Source organism: Nipponia nippon, unplaced genomic scaffold, assembly GCF_047370975.1.
Source record: "Nipponia nippon isolate SJK-2023a ecotype South Korea unplaced genomic scaffold, ASM4737097v1 scaffold_13, whole genome shotgun sequence".
Lineage (NCBI taxonomy): Eukaryota > Metazoa > Chordata > Aves > Pelecaniformes > Threskiornithidae > Nipponia > Nipponia nippon.
The window spans coordinates 1,337,344-1,354,234 of record NW_028262324.1 but is presented as its reverse complement, the minus strand read 5'-3'; the positions used below and the strand labels follow the sequence as shown (position 1 = coordinate 1,354,234).

The following is a 16,891-nucleotide window of genomic DNA, read 5'->3' as shown; positions in this document are numbered from 1 at the left end:
GAAGACACCAGAAGCTGCCCCCATATTGGCCAGAGACAGCTGCAGCTGGCTTCAAGATGGACCTGCTACTGGCCAAAGCTGAGCCAATCCGCGATGTTGGTAGTGCCTCTGTGCTAACACATTCAAGAAGGGGTAAAAACTGCTGCACAACAGCAGCTGGGAGGGAGGAGTGAGGATATGTGAGAGGAGCAGCCCTGCAGACGCCCAGGTCAGTGAAGAAGGAGGGGGAGGAGATGCTCCAGGAGCAGAGATTCCCCTGCAGCCCGTGGGGAAGACCATGGTGTTGTTGCTCTGTAGCCCATGGAGGACCACGGTGGAACAGATATCCATCCTGCAACCCATGGAGGACCCCACAGCACAGCAGATGGAGATGCCCTGAAGGGAGCCACAGCCCATGAGGAGCTCATACCAGAGCGGGCTCCTGGCAGGGGCTGTGGCCTGTGGAGAGGAGTCCACGCAAGAGCAGGTCTTCTTGGCAGGACTTGTGGCCCCACAGGGGACCCACGCCAGAGCAGACTGTTCCTGAAGGACTGCACCCCATGTAAAGGACCCATGCCGACGCAGTTCTTGAAGAACTGCAGCCCGTGGGAAGGACCCACGCTGGAGAAGTTAATGCAGGACTGTCTCCCATGGGAGGGAGCCCACGCTGGAGCAGGGGAACCGCGTGAGGAGGAAGGAGCGGCAGAGACAAAGCGTTATGAGCTGACCCCAACCCACATTTCCCACCCCCCTGCACTGCTCAGGGGGAGGAAGTAGAAGAGTCGGGAGTGAATTTGACCCCAGGAAGAAGGGAGGGGTGTGGGGAAGGTGTTTTAAGTTTGTTCTTATTTCTCATTAGCCTACCTTGTTTAATTGGCAATAAATTAATTTCCCCAAATCGAGTCTGTTTTGCCTGTGACAGTAATTGGTGAGTGATCTCCCTGTCCTTACCATGACCCATGAGATTTTCATCATATTTTCTCCCCCTGTTCTGTCAAAGAGGGGGAGTGATAGAGCGGCTTGGTGGGCACCTGGTGGCTAGCCAAGGTCAACCCACCACAGTCCTGTAAACCCCTTCATCGCCACCTTCACCTTCCACACAGCCCCAGTCGCCCATGACCTCTCCATGTCCCCTGACCACACTGTTAGTGAAGAGTCTATCAGCACTGCAACATTTATTATTGCACTTTATTTCCCCTGCTCTCAAGGCATGCCAACAGCACATGCTGCCCCATGGCTTTCAGTGGCCTAGGCCCCCTGTCTGCCCCCAAACCCCTCATACTGCAAAGCTGGACAGTCTGGAATTGCCTGTGGCAGGTCTGTGGGGAGTCCATGGTGAGTCCATGACAGGTCTGTGGTGGGTCTCTGGTGGGTCCATGGTGGTCCCATGGCCCAGCTGCCAGTGCCCCCTCTGTAGGGACATCCTCACATTCCATCCACGTGGTCCTGCAGCCTCCCCAGCACTCCTTGCACCCACTTCAGTACATCCTCCTCATCCACACTGCGGAAGGCCTCGCTGGGGGTGATGGGGAAGGGGTGGTAACTCGGGTACTGCGTGGCCTTGCCATCCATGCCACAGCCATGCAACCACTCCACCTCTTCTGCCAGGCCCCTCAGCTTTGGCTCCACCGCCTCCAGCCATTGGGCGCACCCCACCAGATCCATGGGAGCCTCAAAGGCCTCACCATGGCAAAGTACAGCAGCCACCAGTGCCTTCTCCAGGGCCTGGTGTGCCTTGAAGAGGACCCAGTTGGGGCAGCAGGACATGTCATTGTGGGCTGACTGAAGGTCACTCTTGGCCTGCCGCAGCCACCGCTGGGCCTCTGGGACGGATGGAGTCGGGGCCATGGCCTCCTCATTGCACAACCAGGAGCCACGTCCTTCCTGTCCCCAGCAGCGGTGCTGGGCAGCGCTTACAGGGTTGCGCTGGAGGTAGAGGTCCCGCAACACCTTTGGCTGCTTGGCAGCACACAGTTGCCACAGGGCTGCCAGGCTGTGATCCACACCTCTATTCACCTCTGGCACCAGGCTGTGCCAACCCTTCCATGGCTTCCCCTCTGCCACAACCTCCTCCTGCAGCCTCTTCTCCAGCTCTGGCTCCAGCTCTGGTGCCATGACCTCCTCTGACTCTAGTGCAGCACCCACCAGTGCTACATCATTCTCCTCCAGAACAAGGGCCACATCCTGTGCCTCCTGGCAGACCAGCATTTCACGCAGCACTGACAAGGTGGGTGCCTCCAGCTGTCCACCCAGGATGATATTGATCTCCTGCGCTAGTGTCTCCAGGATCCTCAGCTGGTGCCGGTCCAGCGACATATCTGCATGCCGGATGTAGAGGAGCCGCTGGCCACCACCAGCCAGGCCTCTGTGGACGACCCGTGGCTGGGAGCTGCCCTCCACCTTTGCACCACAGTGGACCAGCACAGTGCGGATATCCTCACAGCACTGCACTTTCAGCTGCTCCACTGCAAAGCCACTATTCTCCTCCATTCTCATCACAGCCCTGTGGCTCTGCCACCGGAGCAGGGCCTCCAGCCCCATCCTAAACCACGGTGATACCAGGAGGGTCTGCAGACGCCTCTGCCCAGGGCAGTGAGAACCGTAGCGACATGGCCGCAGACTGCCCTCCTCCAGCTGCTGCTCTGTGACCTCTGAGAGCGCCCGCGGCCGCAGGCGCTGTGGTAGCATTTGCAGCAGCCGCCAGGCATTACACCCAGTCCCCGGCAGTTCAGCCATAAACTCAAAGGTCTTCCCCAAGGCCCTAGAGGCACTTGAGGACACGCAGTCATTGAAGTAGAGCCTGTGGGATGGCTCTAGGCAGTCAGCAGTGCTCAGCAAGTACAGCTCAGCCACAGTGGAGAAATCAAGGGGCTCCGGTGCCTCCCACAGCAGCTGGAAGAAGTGCCGTGTGGCCAACAGGACTGTCTTCTTCTGGGCAGTATTGAGGGTCCCACTGACAGAGCTCTCCTGGTGGATTTGGGCCAGGACATGGCTATAGTGAGTCAGAGTGGGGAGCAGGACCACTCCAAGGTGTTGCAAGAGGTCTCTATAGACAGCCACGTGAGGGTCAGGCGTGAGGAGATAAGGGTAAAAGTCAGCCTCGTCCGGGAGTAATGTCACCACCTGCCGTGGCATGGCCATGTCCCCTGACTTGGTCAGCACCACAGGCACCTCAGTGAGGCACCCTGCGTCCACCTCCTCCAGATGGGTCTGCAAGAAGTCGTACATCTTCTGGAGCACGCTGGCCCGTGTGTTCACCTGCTGTGGCGTCTGGCAGGCTGCCCTGCACACCTGCTCCAGGTTGGCCACCACCAGGGCTGTGGGTATCTCTACAAGGACTCCCATGGCCTTCAGGAGGTCCTGCTTGGGTTCAAAGGACTTCGGCAGAATGGTGGCTGATGTCCACAGGAGCTCAGCCACATCTTTTTGGCAGTGGTAAACGCTGCCCTTCAGGGCTCCGGGCTTAGTGCAGGCTGCAAAAGGAGGGTGGAGGATCGTCAAGTCTGGGGGGATGCGCAGTGGAGGCAGGAAGTGGATCGAGGCAATCTGCCCCAGGAAGCCCTCTGACAAGGGATTTTCCAACAGGGTGCCAAGCTGGTTGAGCATCTCCTGCTGTCGTGCCACCAGGTCTTCAGTGTGGCACCCAGCCTGAGTGGCTTCATGCTCTATCTCCCGGGCCAGTGCCACAAAATCCTCCTCGGAGAGCCTGGTGCGGACACCTGCCTGAAGCAGGAACTCCTTAGCAGCTTCCGAGTCATAATTTAGCTCCGCAAAGAAAGACTTAGGCACAAAGCGGTGTTGGAGCCGCAGAGTGCAGAAGCAGGACATGTTGTTGTAGAAGTAGGAGGCCGGGCACAGCGCACCATGGACATCACGTATAAAGGCCACAGTCTGAAAAGCTGCCACAACTTTGTTCTTGAACTTAACATCACAGATGCGTTGCAGGGCAAAGAATAAGCGCAGAGCTTCCAGACGTTCTTGCGCTGTGAGCTGGGACAGCCGGGGCAGCACCACAGTCATGAAGAGCTGCTGGTCATCCACGAGCTCCCACTGTAAATCCTTGGCCAGCTGCTGGTGGATGTGGTCTGCTGTGAGCAGCAACATGTCCTTCTCCAGGTTGTACAGGGCTTGGGCACCCGGGGACAGGTCTGGGAACTGGCTGCTGAACAACACTACTTTGTGGTAGTGTGCCACAGGTACGTAGTCCCCACCATACTGCCGGAAGAGAGGCAGGAGCTGGAGCTTCTTCAGTGCCAACGAATCCAGTTTTCCCCGCACAAAATACAGCAGGAAGTTCACATCTCCCTCCTCTAAGTCCCTCCAGCGGAGATCAGCTCTGTTGTCCACCAGCTGGGCCACCACAGCCTGGGGCTCTGTGGCCTGCAGTGTCCTTGTCTTCAGCCAGTGGCAGGCAAAGACAAGAGGCAGCAGGGACTGCTGGAGCACAGGGATGCCCAGTTTGTGCAGCACCTTGGCCACCATTGTGTCACAGTTGAAAAGAACACTGGGGAGGGAGGATAGTGGCAGTAGGCGCGTCGAGCCTGTCTCATCCCCCTGAACAGGCAGCACCACCACATCCTGAAAATGATTCATGAATAACTGCATGTCGTCCGCTTTGTGGACCACAGTGCTGAAGAACATCCACAGCTTCTTGAGCCACTCCTTCGCCTCTGTGGGGCGGTTCAGCTGACCCAGTGCCTCCCGGATGAGTGGTGCAGCCTCCAGGAGGCCAAAGTCCTTCACAAAGCAAGACATGGACAAGTCATAAAGTGACTCGTCGGCAAAGAGGTGGGAGTGGTGGGGGAAGAGGTCAGCAAAGGAGCTCTGGAAGACTGGGTGATGGGTGCTGAGGGCATTCAGGCAGCCATCTTTTGTGGCTAGCAAGGGCAGGCCTTCCAGTTCTGCCTGGGGCTCCAGGCAGCATTTCAGCAGGATGGAGCAGTTCTTCGGGGTCCTCAGGGGTGTCTCAGCCAGCATGCAGGGCACAGGGAGTGCCAGGGCCTTGAGGAAGCACCGGAGGGAGGCTGGCTGAAAGGCAACAGCCTCCACGTGGGCTTCAGTGAACCCCTCATAGATCTCCCGGAGGCGGGCGAATGCTGGCACCAGGTTCATGTTCAGGTGCTGCAGCACCTCCTGGACAGCTGGCTGAGGCATCACCTCAAGGAAGTATGGCTCTGTTAGCACATCCCCACCACCTGGACATGCCCAGGTCATTGTCACCGTGCTGTCAGGGGGCTTCATGTGGTACACAGGCACCAGGGGCAGGCGTTTATGACTGAGGTGCCTATAGACGTCCCTCAGCAGGTCCCGAAAGGCAGGCAGCACCTTTGTCACAGCAGGGAAGAACCGGAGGTAGTTGAAGTCCAGGTGCTGCTGGCAGGCCTCCAAGGACTTGAACTGGAGCCCTTCAGGCCCCAGGGCTTTCCGCTGCCTGGTGAGAAAGGCACAGTATAGTGGAGCCACCAAGTGCCGGAGCAAGAACTCATTCCAGGCTGCCTCTGTGCTGCCTTGGTCCTGCCGGAGACTGCGTCTGGCCGCGTCCACAGAGAAGTTGGCATTGATGTGCACAGGCAGCCCTGTGGTCAGCGGCAGTGGGAGGGTGCAGAAAGCTTTGCCTGTGACTTTGTGGAACCTCAATGGCTTCAGGCAGGCAGCCACAGCCCCATAGGGCAGCCGCCCACGCACTGGAGACTCCTCAGCCCCCTCCTGCACCCCAATTTGGGAGATCACCCTCCACATGGTGCTGACCCTGGTCTTGCTGTTCTTGATTGTCATGATATAGGAGACAGAGGTGGGGCTGTTCCCATCCTTGGCTTGCCTCAGTCTCGCTTGAAAATCCTGTCTCAGCTCTGCATCACCATCTGTCATCTCTGTGGCCACCCGCAGCCTCTCCAACACCTCCTCCCCATCCGGGGGGATCTCGGAGAAGACCACGGTGCGGACGTGCCGGAGGAAGAGCACCAAGTCCTCACCTTCCTCAGCCAGTACTGTCTCCATGTCCATGAGGTCTCGATCCCGCACGACCATGTCAGACACCTTAGAGCTGGCAGCCCCAGCTGCAGTGCGGAGGGGCAGCCGGAAAAGGACACCCTGGTTCAGGTCGAAGTGGGAGGGTAGGAAGGTGTCATAAATGTCTGGAAAGGTCCTCTTGAATTCAGGGTTGACAGCAAACATCCCACCAGGCCTCTCAATTGTGGCTCCGGGCACGTAGGAGAGATGGGGATCAAAGACACACAGGGCACTGTCTCCAGTAAGGAAGGCTGGGCAGTCAGTATAGTGGAAGACAGTGTTGAAGCCAAGGCCATATTTGCCTGTGACATCCTGCCGACCTTGCTTGCCACCCACCCCCAGACGCTGAATGCCTTCAATGTCCTGCTGCTGGAAGGATTTGTCACTGTAGATGCAGAGGGCAGGGCCCTGCAAGGAGTTCCAAGTCTCACTGAAAACGGCGTCCACTGGGTGCTGCCGGCGGTCCCACACAAAGTGCACAAGCCCCGCACCAGCATCGTCTGCATTCTGGAGCAACTCTGTCACTATATCACGAGTGGATGATGGGTACTCACCCAAGATGTTCTTCAGCCGTATAGGCAAGTCTTCATGGGCACCAAATGGTTGTACCCAGAGGCTCAGACCTGTAGCGAGCAGTCGGCTCCTCTCCAGTGCCTGGTGGCGTGTGGTAGGCACCCCGCAGCGCAGGGCTGTGTCTCGGGACAGCTGTCCATGGCACAGCAGGACATCTCTGTCCACTGGCATCCATGGCGCATCGTTGAAGTGGAGCTTGTCCCGTGGACGCAAAATGCCTTCTTGGTCAGGTAGAAAGAGTTGCTGGGTCTGGTAGGCATCTGGCTTTTTGTCATCTTCCATCAAGCCACAAGACACCAGCCGCAAGGCCAGAGCCAGCTCCGTGGCAGGCAGCGGCTCTCCAGCATGTCTCTCTGCCAGGATGCCGAGCACTCGGGCGTAATCATCCCAGGTGAATGTGTGGCGCAGCCCCACACACTCCCAGAGTCGGCTGTAAAATCGGTACTGCTCTGGGAGCTGGTGAAGATATGGCACAGCCTCAAATGACAGCGTCTCAGCCACATCTGTGACTGGCACAAAGCGGGAGCCCACCAAGATGAAGGGCTCCCCTTGGAGCACTGCAGAAGCCACCTCATCCCAGCTGGAGCGATCTCTCTGGAGCACCATGTGCAGGTGCTTGTAGCAGCAGTGCGTGCTGTTCTGGAGATTCTCCAAAGGGAGAGCGTTGGAGTTACGGCTCAGTGCCCGCAGCTGCTCAAGGACTGTAGCTGCTGGTAGCTGCCGGTCCAGCCCCAAGAAGGATGCAACGTTCTCAGGAAGGCTGAAGTTTTCTCCCAGCACTTCAGGAGCCAAGATAGGGTGGATGAGTCCCACTAGTGGGGCATGGAGCTGATGATGGTAGATCTGGGCAGCTGGCAACAGCACATGTTCGCCAGTGGGAAGTGTACCAGGGAGGAAGGGGACAGTCTGGAAAGCTGCCTGCATGGTGTTGCTCACCCTCTCTTCCACTGCATCTTGAAGCAGCTCAAGGATGCAGGCAGCCCTTTGGCAGCCTTGGGCACGGTCCTCCGTCCAGATAAGCTGCACTGTCTTTGCCCGCTCCAGTAGCTCTGGCAGGGGCATTGTGTCCTTAACCATGCCCAGCCTCACCAGACGGCTTAGTCTTTCTGGGGAAAGGAAGGCATCCCCAGTGGGGAAGCGCCCATCCTTGGGGTCATATAAAGAAGCAGTGCGGCCTCTGGGATGCACCAAGCAATTGATGAGCTGCAGGTGGCCAAGAGGGGTGGCAGGAATGCAGGGCACTGTCTGCAGCACTTTGTCCACATCATCATGGCACATATCCAGCGCATGGAGAAGCAGTGGGTCCCGGTCAACAACAGACAGGTCTTCCAAGTTGGGAAGAACAAGCTTGCAGTAAAAGCGGGGCCAGTCATAGGTGCCGGCATCCACTGCCTTCCCGAGGCCCTTGTGCACCTGCTCTGGCAAGGCCACAGCTAACAGGGGACGGGGCAGGGTGGTGGCAAAGACACGCTTTGCCACGGCACCCAGCTTGGGGTGTCTGACCACAGCCTGGTGCAGGAAGCGGGCGTCCCGCAGGGAGCACCACGAGCAGCCATCAGAAAAGAGCCTGGGGCCATTCCTGGCTGCCACAGCCTGGTAGAAACCAGTCACAGCCTCCGTAAAGGGGTAACGGGCAGTGTTAGCATCTGGCCAGAAGACATGATATTCATAGCTCTTCAACTCACCTGCCTCATGCATGGTGCGGAGGTGGTCCAGCGCCCGGAGCCAGGCAGCCGGCACGGCATTGCGGAGCAGGACCTGGTTCCACTCACCCCGCTCTGCCGTGTCCCACAGCCCCTTGCGGTTTGAGAGGATGCTGAAGGCCCCATGCACGTGGACTGGCAGCCCTGAGGTGACTGGCATGGGGAGGTGGCAGAAGACTTGCCCCTCCTCGGCACCCAGACGCGGCACCCACTTGCCATCTGCAGTAAGGGCAAGGGGAAGGGCCACACCAGCCATGGGAGGCGGAGGATGGAGCCCTGCCTGTGTGTTCCGGTGAAACAGTTCCAGCAACTCCCCATCACCCTGACACACCAAAACTAGGTAGTGCCACGTGGTCTTGGATGCCTCCTCGCAGGCTGTGAGCTGCTCGATGGCTGCCCAGCTTGGGGGATCCCCAGGGGCCCCCAAGTCTCGGATCTCCTTTCGCCGCAGCATGGCCAGAGGCATGGTATCCTCCGCAGAGGTGGCCGTGTCTGGCAGCATCTCCAGGGACAGCTCCCTCACCCTCCGCAGGAAGAGCAGCAGGAGCCGGTTAGAGCCAAGGAAGCTGGTGCCAAGGGACTGGATGCGCTCTGTACCAAAGGCCTCTGAGCAAATCTGTGATGTCACAGCTTCCTCTTCAGTGCGAAAAGGCAGGCGGAAAAGGCTCCCGGGAAAGGGTCCTGGCTCAGGCAGGCGGCACCCAAAGATACCGTGGTAGGGCCAGAACTGCTCAGCAAAGGCACGGAGGATGCGTGGTCGGCTGGAGAAGTCCAGGCGGATGCCAGGGCAGCCGGCCCTGGGGATGTGCTTGCCCAGATGGGTGCCATTGGGATCAAAGATGAGCAGTGTCTCCCCACTCAGCACTGCTGGCACGTCTGTGACACGGTAGACAGAGCTGAAGCCCAGTCCAAAGCGCCCGATCTGGCCTGCCTGGCCCTCCTTCGTAGCAGCCCCAATCCGTGTGATGTTACGGAGATCATCCTCTGTGAACAGGGCATTGTTGTAGGCCCAGAGGGCTGGGCCGTGGCAGGCAGCCATGCCGGGGTCTAGCAGCCCAGAGGCGGCCTTTCTGCAGCGTCGGAGGTCCAGGAGGAAGCGGCACACAGTAGCTCCAGCATCCTCTGCATTCTGGACGACCTCTGTGAAGAGGTCGCCCTCCTCGCCGTACTCTCGGAGGATGTTGCGAAGCCGTAAGGTGATGGGCTCCGAGGGGCCGCAGGCCGTGAACGGCTCTGGCCCCAGCACCCGCGTACTGAGCAGCTCTGTGCCGAGGAATATGGCTGTGCTGGATGGCACCGCCTCATGCACCACCTCCTGAACATCCTCCTCTGCCTCCAGCTCCATGTCCAGGTACACGGCAGAGGCAGCCGGGCGGAGGGCAAAGCCCGAGCCCTCCGGGATCCTCACAGGAACTGGCACCGTGCCCTCGCCGTGGTGCCCCCGGCTCTTAAGCCACTCCAGGACAGCTACGGCCACCTCCAACTCTGCTGCAGTGCCAGCTCTGGAGCTGCGTGTGTCTATGTCCTGCCCCAGGCAGCGCAGGGCTGCAACCGCCCTCTCCTCACTCACCCTTGCCTCCACACCCCAAGCCCTGAAGAGGCAGCTGTAGGGCAGGAACTCAGGGGGCACCTGGGGCACCAGCATCCCCAGCTCCAGCTCCTCAGGATAGCCCAGCACAGCATCACATGGCAGGGCAAACCCAGCGCCAGTCCACACCACGGCATCGGCTGGGGCAGCCCTAAAGGTGTTCAGGTTTTCCTGCATGTGCTGGTAGACAGGCCGGAGTGCGGGACCTACCTCACCCACGTCCCTGCACGCTGCCAGCTGTCTCAGCTGCTCCCAGACTCTCTCTGGCGGTGGGGACTGGCTCAGCCCCAGCTTCTTCTCTGCCTCTGGCACAAAGGCGTCAGTCAGGTGCATGGCAAGCCCCACCAGGGGCTGGTACTGGGCGGACCGCAGCTCCTCGGGGGGCAGGAAGGGCTGTCTGGGCTCTCCAGGCTTTCCAGTGCACTTGGAACAGGGCACCCATGGCAGGGCCTGGAGCTGCATAAGCTGTGCAGCGCTGAAGCCAGCCAGTGCCTTGGGGCAGTTGCAGACCTTGATCAGTGCCTGAGCCCTGTCCAGAGCCGCTGCATCACCTTGACTCACACTTGCTGCAGCCTCTAGGATGTCCGAAGGCACCAGGCACCCCTCACCATGCCGCAAGCCCAGGGTTCTCAAGGCACGGAGGACAGGCGGACTGCGGAAGGCTGCAGGAGGAAAGCGCTCGGGGCCCAGCAGTGCCTGCAAGATGCTCTCGCAGGGGTCGTAGAGGTCTCGTGGGCACACGGGGCCGTTGGGGGTCTCCAGGAAGGCCAGCTTGCTGCAGGCCTGCTGGAGCGAGGGGCTCTGTGCAAAGAGGATGTCTCCGTGCTGCAGCACCCAGAGCAGCAGAGCCTGTGTCTCGGCCGCCCGCCCTGCATAGGCACCCTGGGCCATGGCTCTGATGGCCTCCAGCGCCACGTGGGCTGCACTGACGAGGGACGTCTGGAGCCTCCCCAGGAGCTGCCGATCAACTTCATCCCGGCACTGCAACATGGCCTTCGGCAGCACCACGTCTCCGGGCAGCTCCAGTCCTGGCTCCAGTGCTGGGCTGGTACCGGCCGGTACCAGCTCCTTGGGCTGCGGGGTGGCCAAGCAGGGCAGTGGCATAAAGAGGGGCAGAGCAGCCAGTGTGGCCCTGTCCTGCTTTGTCAGGGATGGGACGTCTGCCAGGTAGTGCCGGAGGGTGACCACATCGGCAGCAGGCAGCGAGGCCAGGCGGGAGGCCACAACTGCAGCCCCCTGCCTGCCCAGGGCCTGCAGGGCATTGAGGGGGGATGGAGGCAGGACATAGCGGGACAGGGAGCGGTGCCACGTGCCTGGTGGCACCACTGGGCAACCCAGGACCTCCAGCACAGAAGCCACAGCAGGTGGCAGGCGCTGGTCCTCCCATGCCTGGAAGATAAGACTGGACTTGGGTATCAGCGGAGCCAGACGGATGCTGGGGGCAGCCAGTGGGGACAGGGGGATGAGATGGAGCCCCTCCAGAGGGCCCAGGTCTTCCACATGGTGGGCCAGGAATTGCCAGAGGGCTGGCAACCAGGAGGCTGGGGGCTGGGGCGGGCCTTGGGCCGGGCACCAGGTCACTGGGGTTGAAGACTGGGACGTCCAGGTGGGGGGCAGAGCCAAGCGTAGGGTCCGGACAGTCACGGCTGGGTCCAGCAGAACCAGGTTGGTGAAGAGACCTGGGTGCAGGAGGCAGAGGCTGGACGAGGAGTATGTGGGACCTGGCAGGGGGGCCCAGGTTGTGGGAGAAAGAACCTGGGATCTACACAGTGTGGGGGGCCCCCATACTGGGGATGGGAGGACCTGGGCTCTGGAGGGACAGTGGATACCCCTGAGGAACAGGGAAACCCCAGACTGGTGGGGATAGAGGAGATCTGAGAGGGAAAGAGGTGGTAGGGGGACCAGTAGTGGGGGGCAGAGGTCTTCAGATGGGGAACACAGGGAGACCCAGGATCCGAGGGAGCACAGAGGGGATGGGGGAATGTGGGAAGAACAGCAAGAGCAGGGGAGTCCCTGGAGACACTGGGACAGGACGATAGGAGAGGTGGCCCTGGGCTCAGACAACACACCCCAAACTGGAGAGAGACGGTGAGACTTGGGATCTACAGTGCTGTTGAGTGGATGGGGGAAGCCCAGAGAGGGGCCTCAGTCAGGGATCAGGGACCCCAGGTACGTACAGGGAACATCTGTGGTACGGGGGATATTGGGGCTGCAGAGGAGCCCAAGGCTCTACAAGGGTGCCCAGGGGCGTTGGGGTTTAGAGGGAGGTCAGGGGACCCAAGGTGGCCCGGGGACCCAAAGGTGGCCCGGGGACCCCCATCTCTTACCCGCCTTCGCAATGCTTCGCAGGAGGCTGTCCAACCCTGGCTCCAGGTCCGCGGGCAGGAAGGACCCGGCCAGGCCGGGCAGGAGCTCCCTGTGGGCACAAAGGGAGGTGCTGGGGGACTAGAGGGGTAATGGGGGCAGGCAGCTCCCCGCACACCGCCTCAGCTCCCACTCGGGGAGAGCGGGGGAGAGGAGGAGGGCGCTGAGCACCCAAATGTCCAGGTTCGACCCTGGCCCCCCTTTCAGCTCAAGAGCGGGAGCTGCGCCCTGGGCAAGCGGCTCACCTGCCCACTCCCACCGGGAACGGGGCTACCTGGGGACGCGGACTCACCTGGGGCAGTCGGACGTGTCCATGTAGACAACGGCTGATGCAGTCCCAAAGGCCACGAAGGTCCCATCAGCACGAGGCAGGAGGGGGAGACCCTGCAGCTCAGCATGGCACCCATCCCCAGCCACGTAGAGCAGCAGGGAGAGCAGGTCGGCGGCCGGGAGGCCCACGGCCCCGTGGCGCCGCAGCACCTCCCGCACGTGGCCCGCCGTGGCCTCCCGCACGCCCTCCGCCATTCCCAAAGCCAGCGCCCTCCAGACATGGGCTGGGACCTCAGCCACTGGCTCCCCAGCCGCCACCAGCAAGGCCCGGACCACCTGCCGTGCGGCCATGTCCCCTGTGGCCTCCGGCAGCAGCACAGCCTCAGGGGCCCGCAGCAGCCCTGCGGCCCCCTCCACGGCCGGCACCAGGGTGCGGGCAGCTGCCAGCTCCCGGCAGACATGGGTCACCAAACTGCGGACGCGGCCACTGCTCAGCGTGCGCTCGGGGTCCGGCCAGATGCTGTAGGCGTCTGCGCCGGGCAGAGCCGTGGCCACAGCAGCCATGTGGCAGTAGACTTGCGGCAGGAGGTCAAGGAGCAGCAGGGCGTTCCAGCGGGCATCATCCCCACCCTCCTCGCCCTCCTCGGGCCAGCGGAGGTGGCGGCGGTCGTCGGAGAGGGCGAAGGGGGCGCTGGCATGGACGGGCAGCCCTGTGGCCGTCTCGTCTGTGGCTGGCAGGGGTAGGAAGCAGCACAGCCGCCCTCGGCAGGGCCCACGGAGGGGGTGCGCCAGGCTCAGCTCGGGGCAGCACCCCAGCCCTGCACCTAGCGGCACGGCCGGCCCCTCCGTGGCCCTGCCAGTGGCCACCAGCCACTCGCTCCCATCCCCCACCCCATCCCCGTGCAGGGCCACCAGGCACCATGCCAGACTCAGCCCCTTGTCCCCTGAGGGCCCTGGGACAGGGAGAGGCTGAGAGGATGCCGCAAGGGTCCCCATGAGGGTCCGGACCCCATCAGAGGCCACGTGGTACAGGGCCACACGGCGGACATGGCGGAGGAAGAGGAGGGCAAGAGGGGCCTCAGCGAGGAAGGTCCGGAGGAGGCCACGGAGGCGCTCAGGATCGGAGACCCCTGCAGCGATTCCCGAGGGTTGCCGGCGGAGGGGGAAGCGGAAGAGGGTGCCCTGGGCAGAGCCACGGTGCTGTCCCACAGCTTCCAGCCCAGCCCAGAAGGGCTCAAAAAGGCCAGGAAGGTCCTGGGCTGCAGAGACGTCCCAGCGGGCACCAGCATGTGGCAGCACCCGGCATTCGGGGTCCAGCACCCCCAAGGATGGGGGGCTCAGCACACCTGGCAGGTCTGGGGACATGGGAACCATGAGGCCACAGGGATGGCATGCACACCACTGCCTCCCCAGACCATTCTAACCCGTCAGTGCCCCAAGCGCCCACCCAGTACCCTCAAGTTGGACCCCACAGTGCCTCCCGTCATCCCAAGCTTAAACCCAACGCATCGGTCCTCCCTCAGTTTGCCCCTGCAGCCCTGCCCTCCATTGCCACCCAGCCTCCCCCCAGCCTCCTGGTGCTCCAGGCTTCCTCGCTTCAGACACAGCCCTCCATTTTGCACCCCCCCAGTGCCCCCCAGTACTCCCCAGCACCTGTAGTTCAGTGCCTCCAGTACAACCCCTGTCCCCAGTTCAACCCCAGTGGAGGCCCCCGGTGCCGCTCACCGGTGAGGTGGTAGACGGAGGTGAAGCCCAGGCCGAAGCGCCCCACGGTGCTGGGGTCCTCCCGCTTGTGCGACACCCCTGGGCGCAGGAGCCCTGTCCAGTCCCGAGGGGACATCAGGGCGTCATTGTAGGCCAGCAGGGCTGGGCCTGGAGGGTCAGGACCATGGGTTAGGGGAGGCTTGGGACACGCAGCGGGGATTGCGACCCACGCTCAGTGTCCTCGCAATCTCAGTCCCGCCTCCAGTCCCACAAAATCCCCCCCAGTGCCCCCAGTACCACCGAGTCCTCCCAGTACCCTCAGTTCCCCCAGCACATCCCAGAACACCGCGCCGTTTCCAGTTCCCCCAGTCCACTCTCATCCCTCTTTTATTCTTCACCAGTATCCCCCAGTCCCTCCCAGGACCCGCCAGTGCCGCCCCTCCAGACTCTCCTAGTGCCCTGAGCGCCTCTCACCCTGGGTGCCCTCCAGCCCCCCTCCAGCGACATCGAACTCCCGCTCGTCGGACACAAACACGACCTCGTTAGCTCCGGCGTCGTCTGCGTTCTGCACCAGCTCCTGGTTTAAGGGATTAGTGCCCGGGCACCTGCGTCTCCCCAGCCCCCGGAGAAAAGCGCCGACCCGCTCTCCCAGCAAGGGCCGGGGGCTGGGGCTGGGCAAAGACCACCACCCTCCCCAGGTGCCTGCCCTCTGTCTGCCCAGCTGGGCAAGAGAGCCCAGCCGGCGGGCTTCCCTGGGGGTCTCACCTTGAGGATCTGCCCCCCGTCGGGGTACTTCTGCAGGATGCTGTGCAGGTAGTCAAGGAAGACGGGTGCGCGCTGGCAGAAGGGCTCCCTGCAAAGCGGAGAGAAGGGCCGGGGGTTGGCTGGCCTCCGGGGGTAACCAGGACCCCCACGTCCTCCTTGCGGGGTCAAGGACCCTGCCTCCTCCCGCGACCCACTGAAAGAACCACCCCCAAGGACCCCCCCACCTCCCCAGGGCCCCCATCTCTTCCTGGGGTCCTCCAGCAACCCTGACACTTCCCCATATCCCCCAGCAAGCCCGGAGCCCCCCCAGTCCCCACCTCCCTCAGCAACCCTCCGGGTCCCCCCACCACCCCCCGCAGCCCCCAGCGACCCCCGCAACGCCCCAGCTCCCCTCCAAGCCCCAGTGACGCCCCAGTGACACCCCAGTGACACCCCAGTGCCCCCCCAGCCCCGCTCACGCCTCCGGCTGCCGGCGAGCCATGACGGGGGCTGCCTGCTGCGCCCCCCGCCCCGCCGCTCGCTGGCCGCTCGCTGGCCCCGGCCCCGCCCCTGCCCCGCCCCCGGCCCCGCCCCCGGCCCCGCAGTTTCGTTTCCCCGCCGCAGCCGCCGCTCGCCGCTCGCCTCGTTTTTAAACCCAAAATCGCGGAGAGGAAGCGGGGGCGGGGAGACGCGGGGCCGGGAGGCGGCGGCCGGGGCCGGGAGGCGGCGGCCGGGGCCGGGAGGCGGCGGCCGGGGCCGGGGCCGGGGCCGCGGGGCGGGCCCTTGCCGATGTGGCTATGGGGCCGTGGGGATTTGGCGACCGTATGGGGATACGGCTGCGGGGCGAGGAGCATCGGGCCGTAGCGACAGGGATGTGGCTATGGGGTGGGGGCCACTGGGCGACAGAATATGGCTATGGCGGGGGCGGCGTGTGGGTATGGCTATGGGTTGGGGATCGTGGCAATGGGGTGGGGGGGCATGGGGATATGGCTACAGGGATGGGGCCACCGGGGTATGGCCATGGGTCAGAGATACACGGGAATATGGCTATGGGGCACAGTACCATGGGAGCACGGCTATGCAGCCGTGGCCACGGGGCGAGGGCCTCGGGGCCGTGGCTACAGGGCAGGGGCCATAGGGCTATGGCTATGGGGCAGGGCCTGCAAGACCGCAGCAGTGGGATGGGGTCCATTGGGGTATGGCAGCAGGGCAAGGGCCATGGGGCTATGGCTATGGGGCAGGTGGCCGTGGGGCCACGGCAATGGGGTGGGAGCCATGGGTGTGCAGCTACGGGGTGGTGGAGTTACATGGGACGCAGCTGTGGGGTGGGATTGCTGTGAGCAGGGGCACGTCACTATGGCACGTGGGGTCATGGAGACATAGCGGTGGGGTGGAATTGCTATGGGTCAGGGAGACACTGGGATGTGGCTATACGGTGGGGGCATGGAGGACATGGCAGTGGAGTGGGGAGAACATGGAGACATGGAAATGGGGTAGGGAGGATGTGGAGCAGGTGTATGGGGTGATGGGTACGTGTGGGACATAGCTGTTGGGGGAGGGGGGGACTTTGGGACATGTCTGTGGGATGGAATTGCTGTGGGGTGGGGGGGCATGGGGACATGGCCATGGGCTGAAGGGCTGTGGTGGGACTGATGAGAGGGAAGGCTTAGCAGGTCTCTTCCAACTCCCCATGCCCCTGGTCAAGAGGAGTCTCCGGGTGGCCATGAGCCCACCCAACGCCTTCAAAAAGGTCACCTCTTAGAGGGATGTCCCTGCCTGGTGGACCTGGTAGATCCATGCGGTTTGGCCCCATGGACAGGCAGCCGAGGACATCCCCCAGTCACAAGAACTGTGTGGGAACAGACGGAATGGGAGGATACAAGGACTTGGAGGGCACTGAGAAAGGCATCTCCAGGGACATAGGCACTGGGGAACAGAGGACATGGGCTGTCCCAGG

General features: G+C 62.4%; 1 protein-coding gene across 1 annotated transcript; it reads right to left on the bottom strand.

Moving 5' to 3' along the window:
• Nucleotides 1–913: 913 nt before the first annotated feature.
• On the bottom strand, nt 914–15,479 carry LOC104020000 (sacsin-like). The gene is made up of 7 exons (XM_087750252.1): nt 15,414–15,479; nt 14,956–15,043; nt 14,665–14,767; nt 14,212–14,358; nt 12,509–13,841; nt 12,180–12,268; nt 914–11,531 (listed from the first exon to the last, which is right to left on the bottom strand). The coding sequence occupies exons 1-7, from the start codon at nt 15,434–15,436 to the stop codon at nt 1,405–1,407; spliced, it is 11,910 nt and encodes a 3,969-aa protein (XP_087606378.1). The 5' UTR covers nt 15,437–15,479; the 3' UTR covers nt 914–1,404.
• Nucleotides 15,480–16,891: the final 1,412 nt, after the last annotated feature.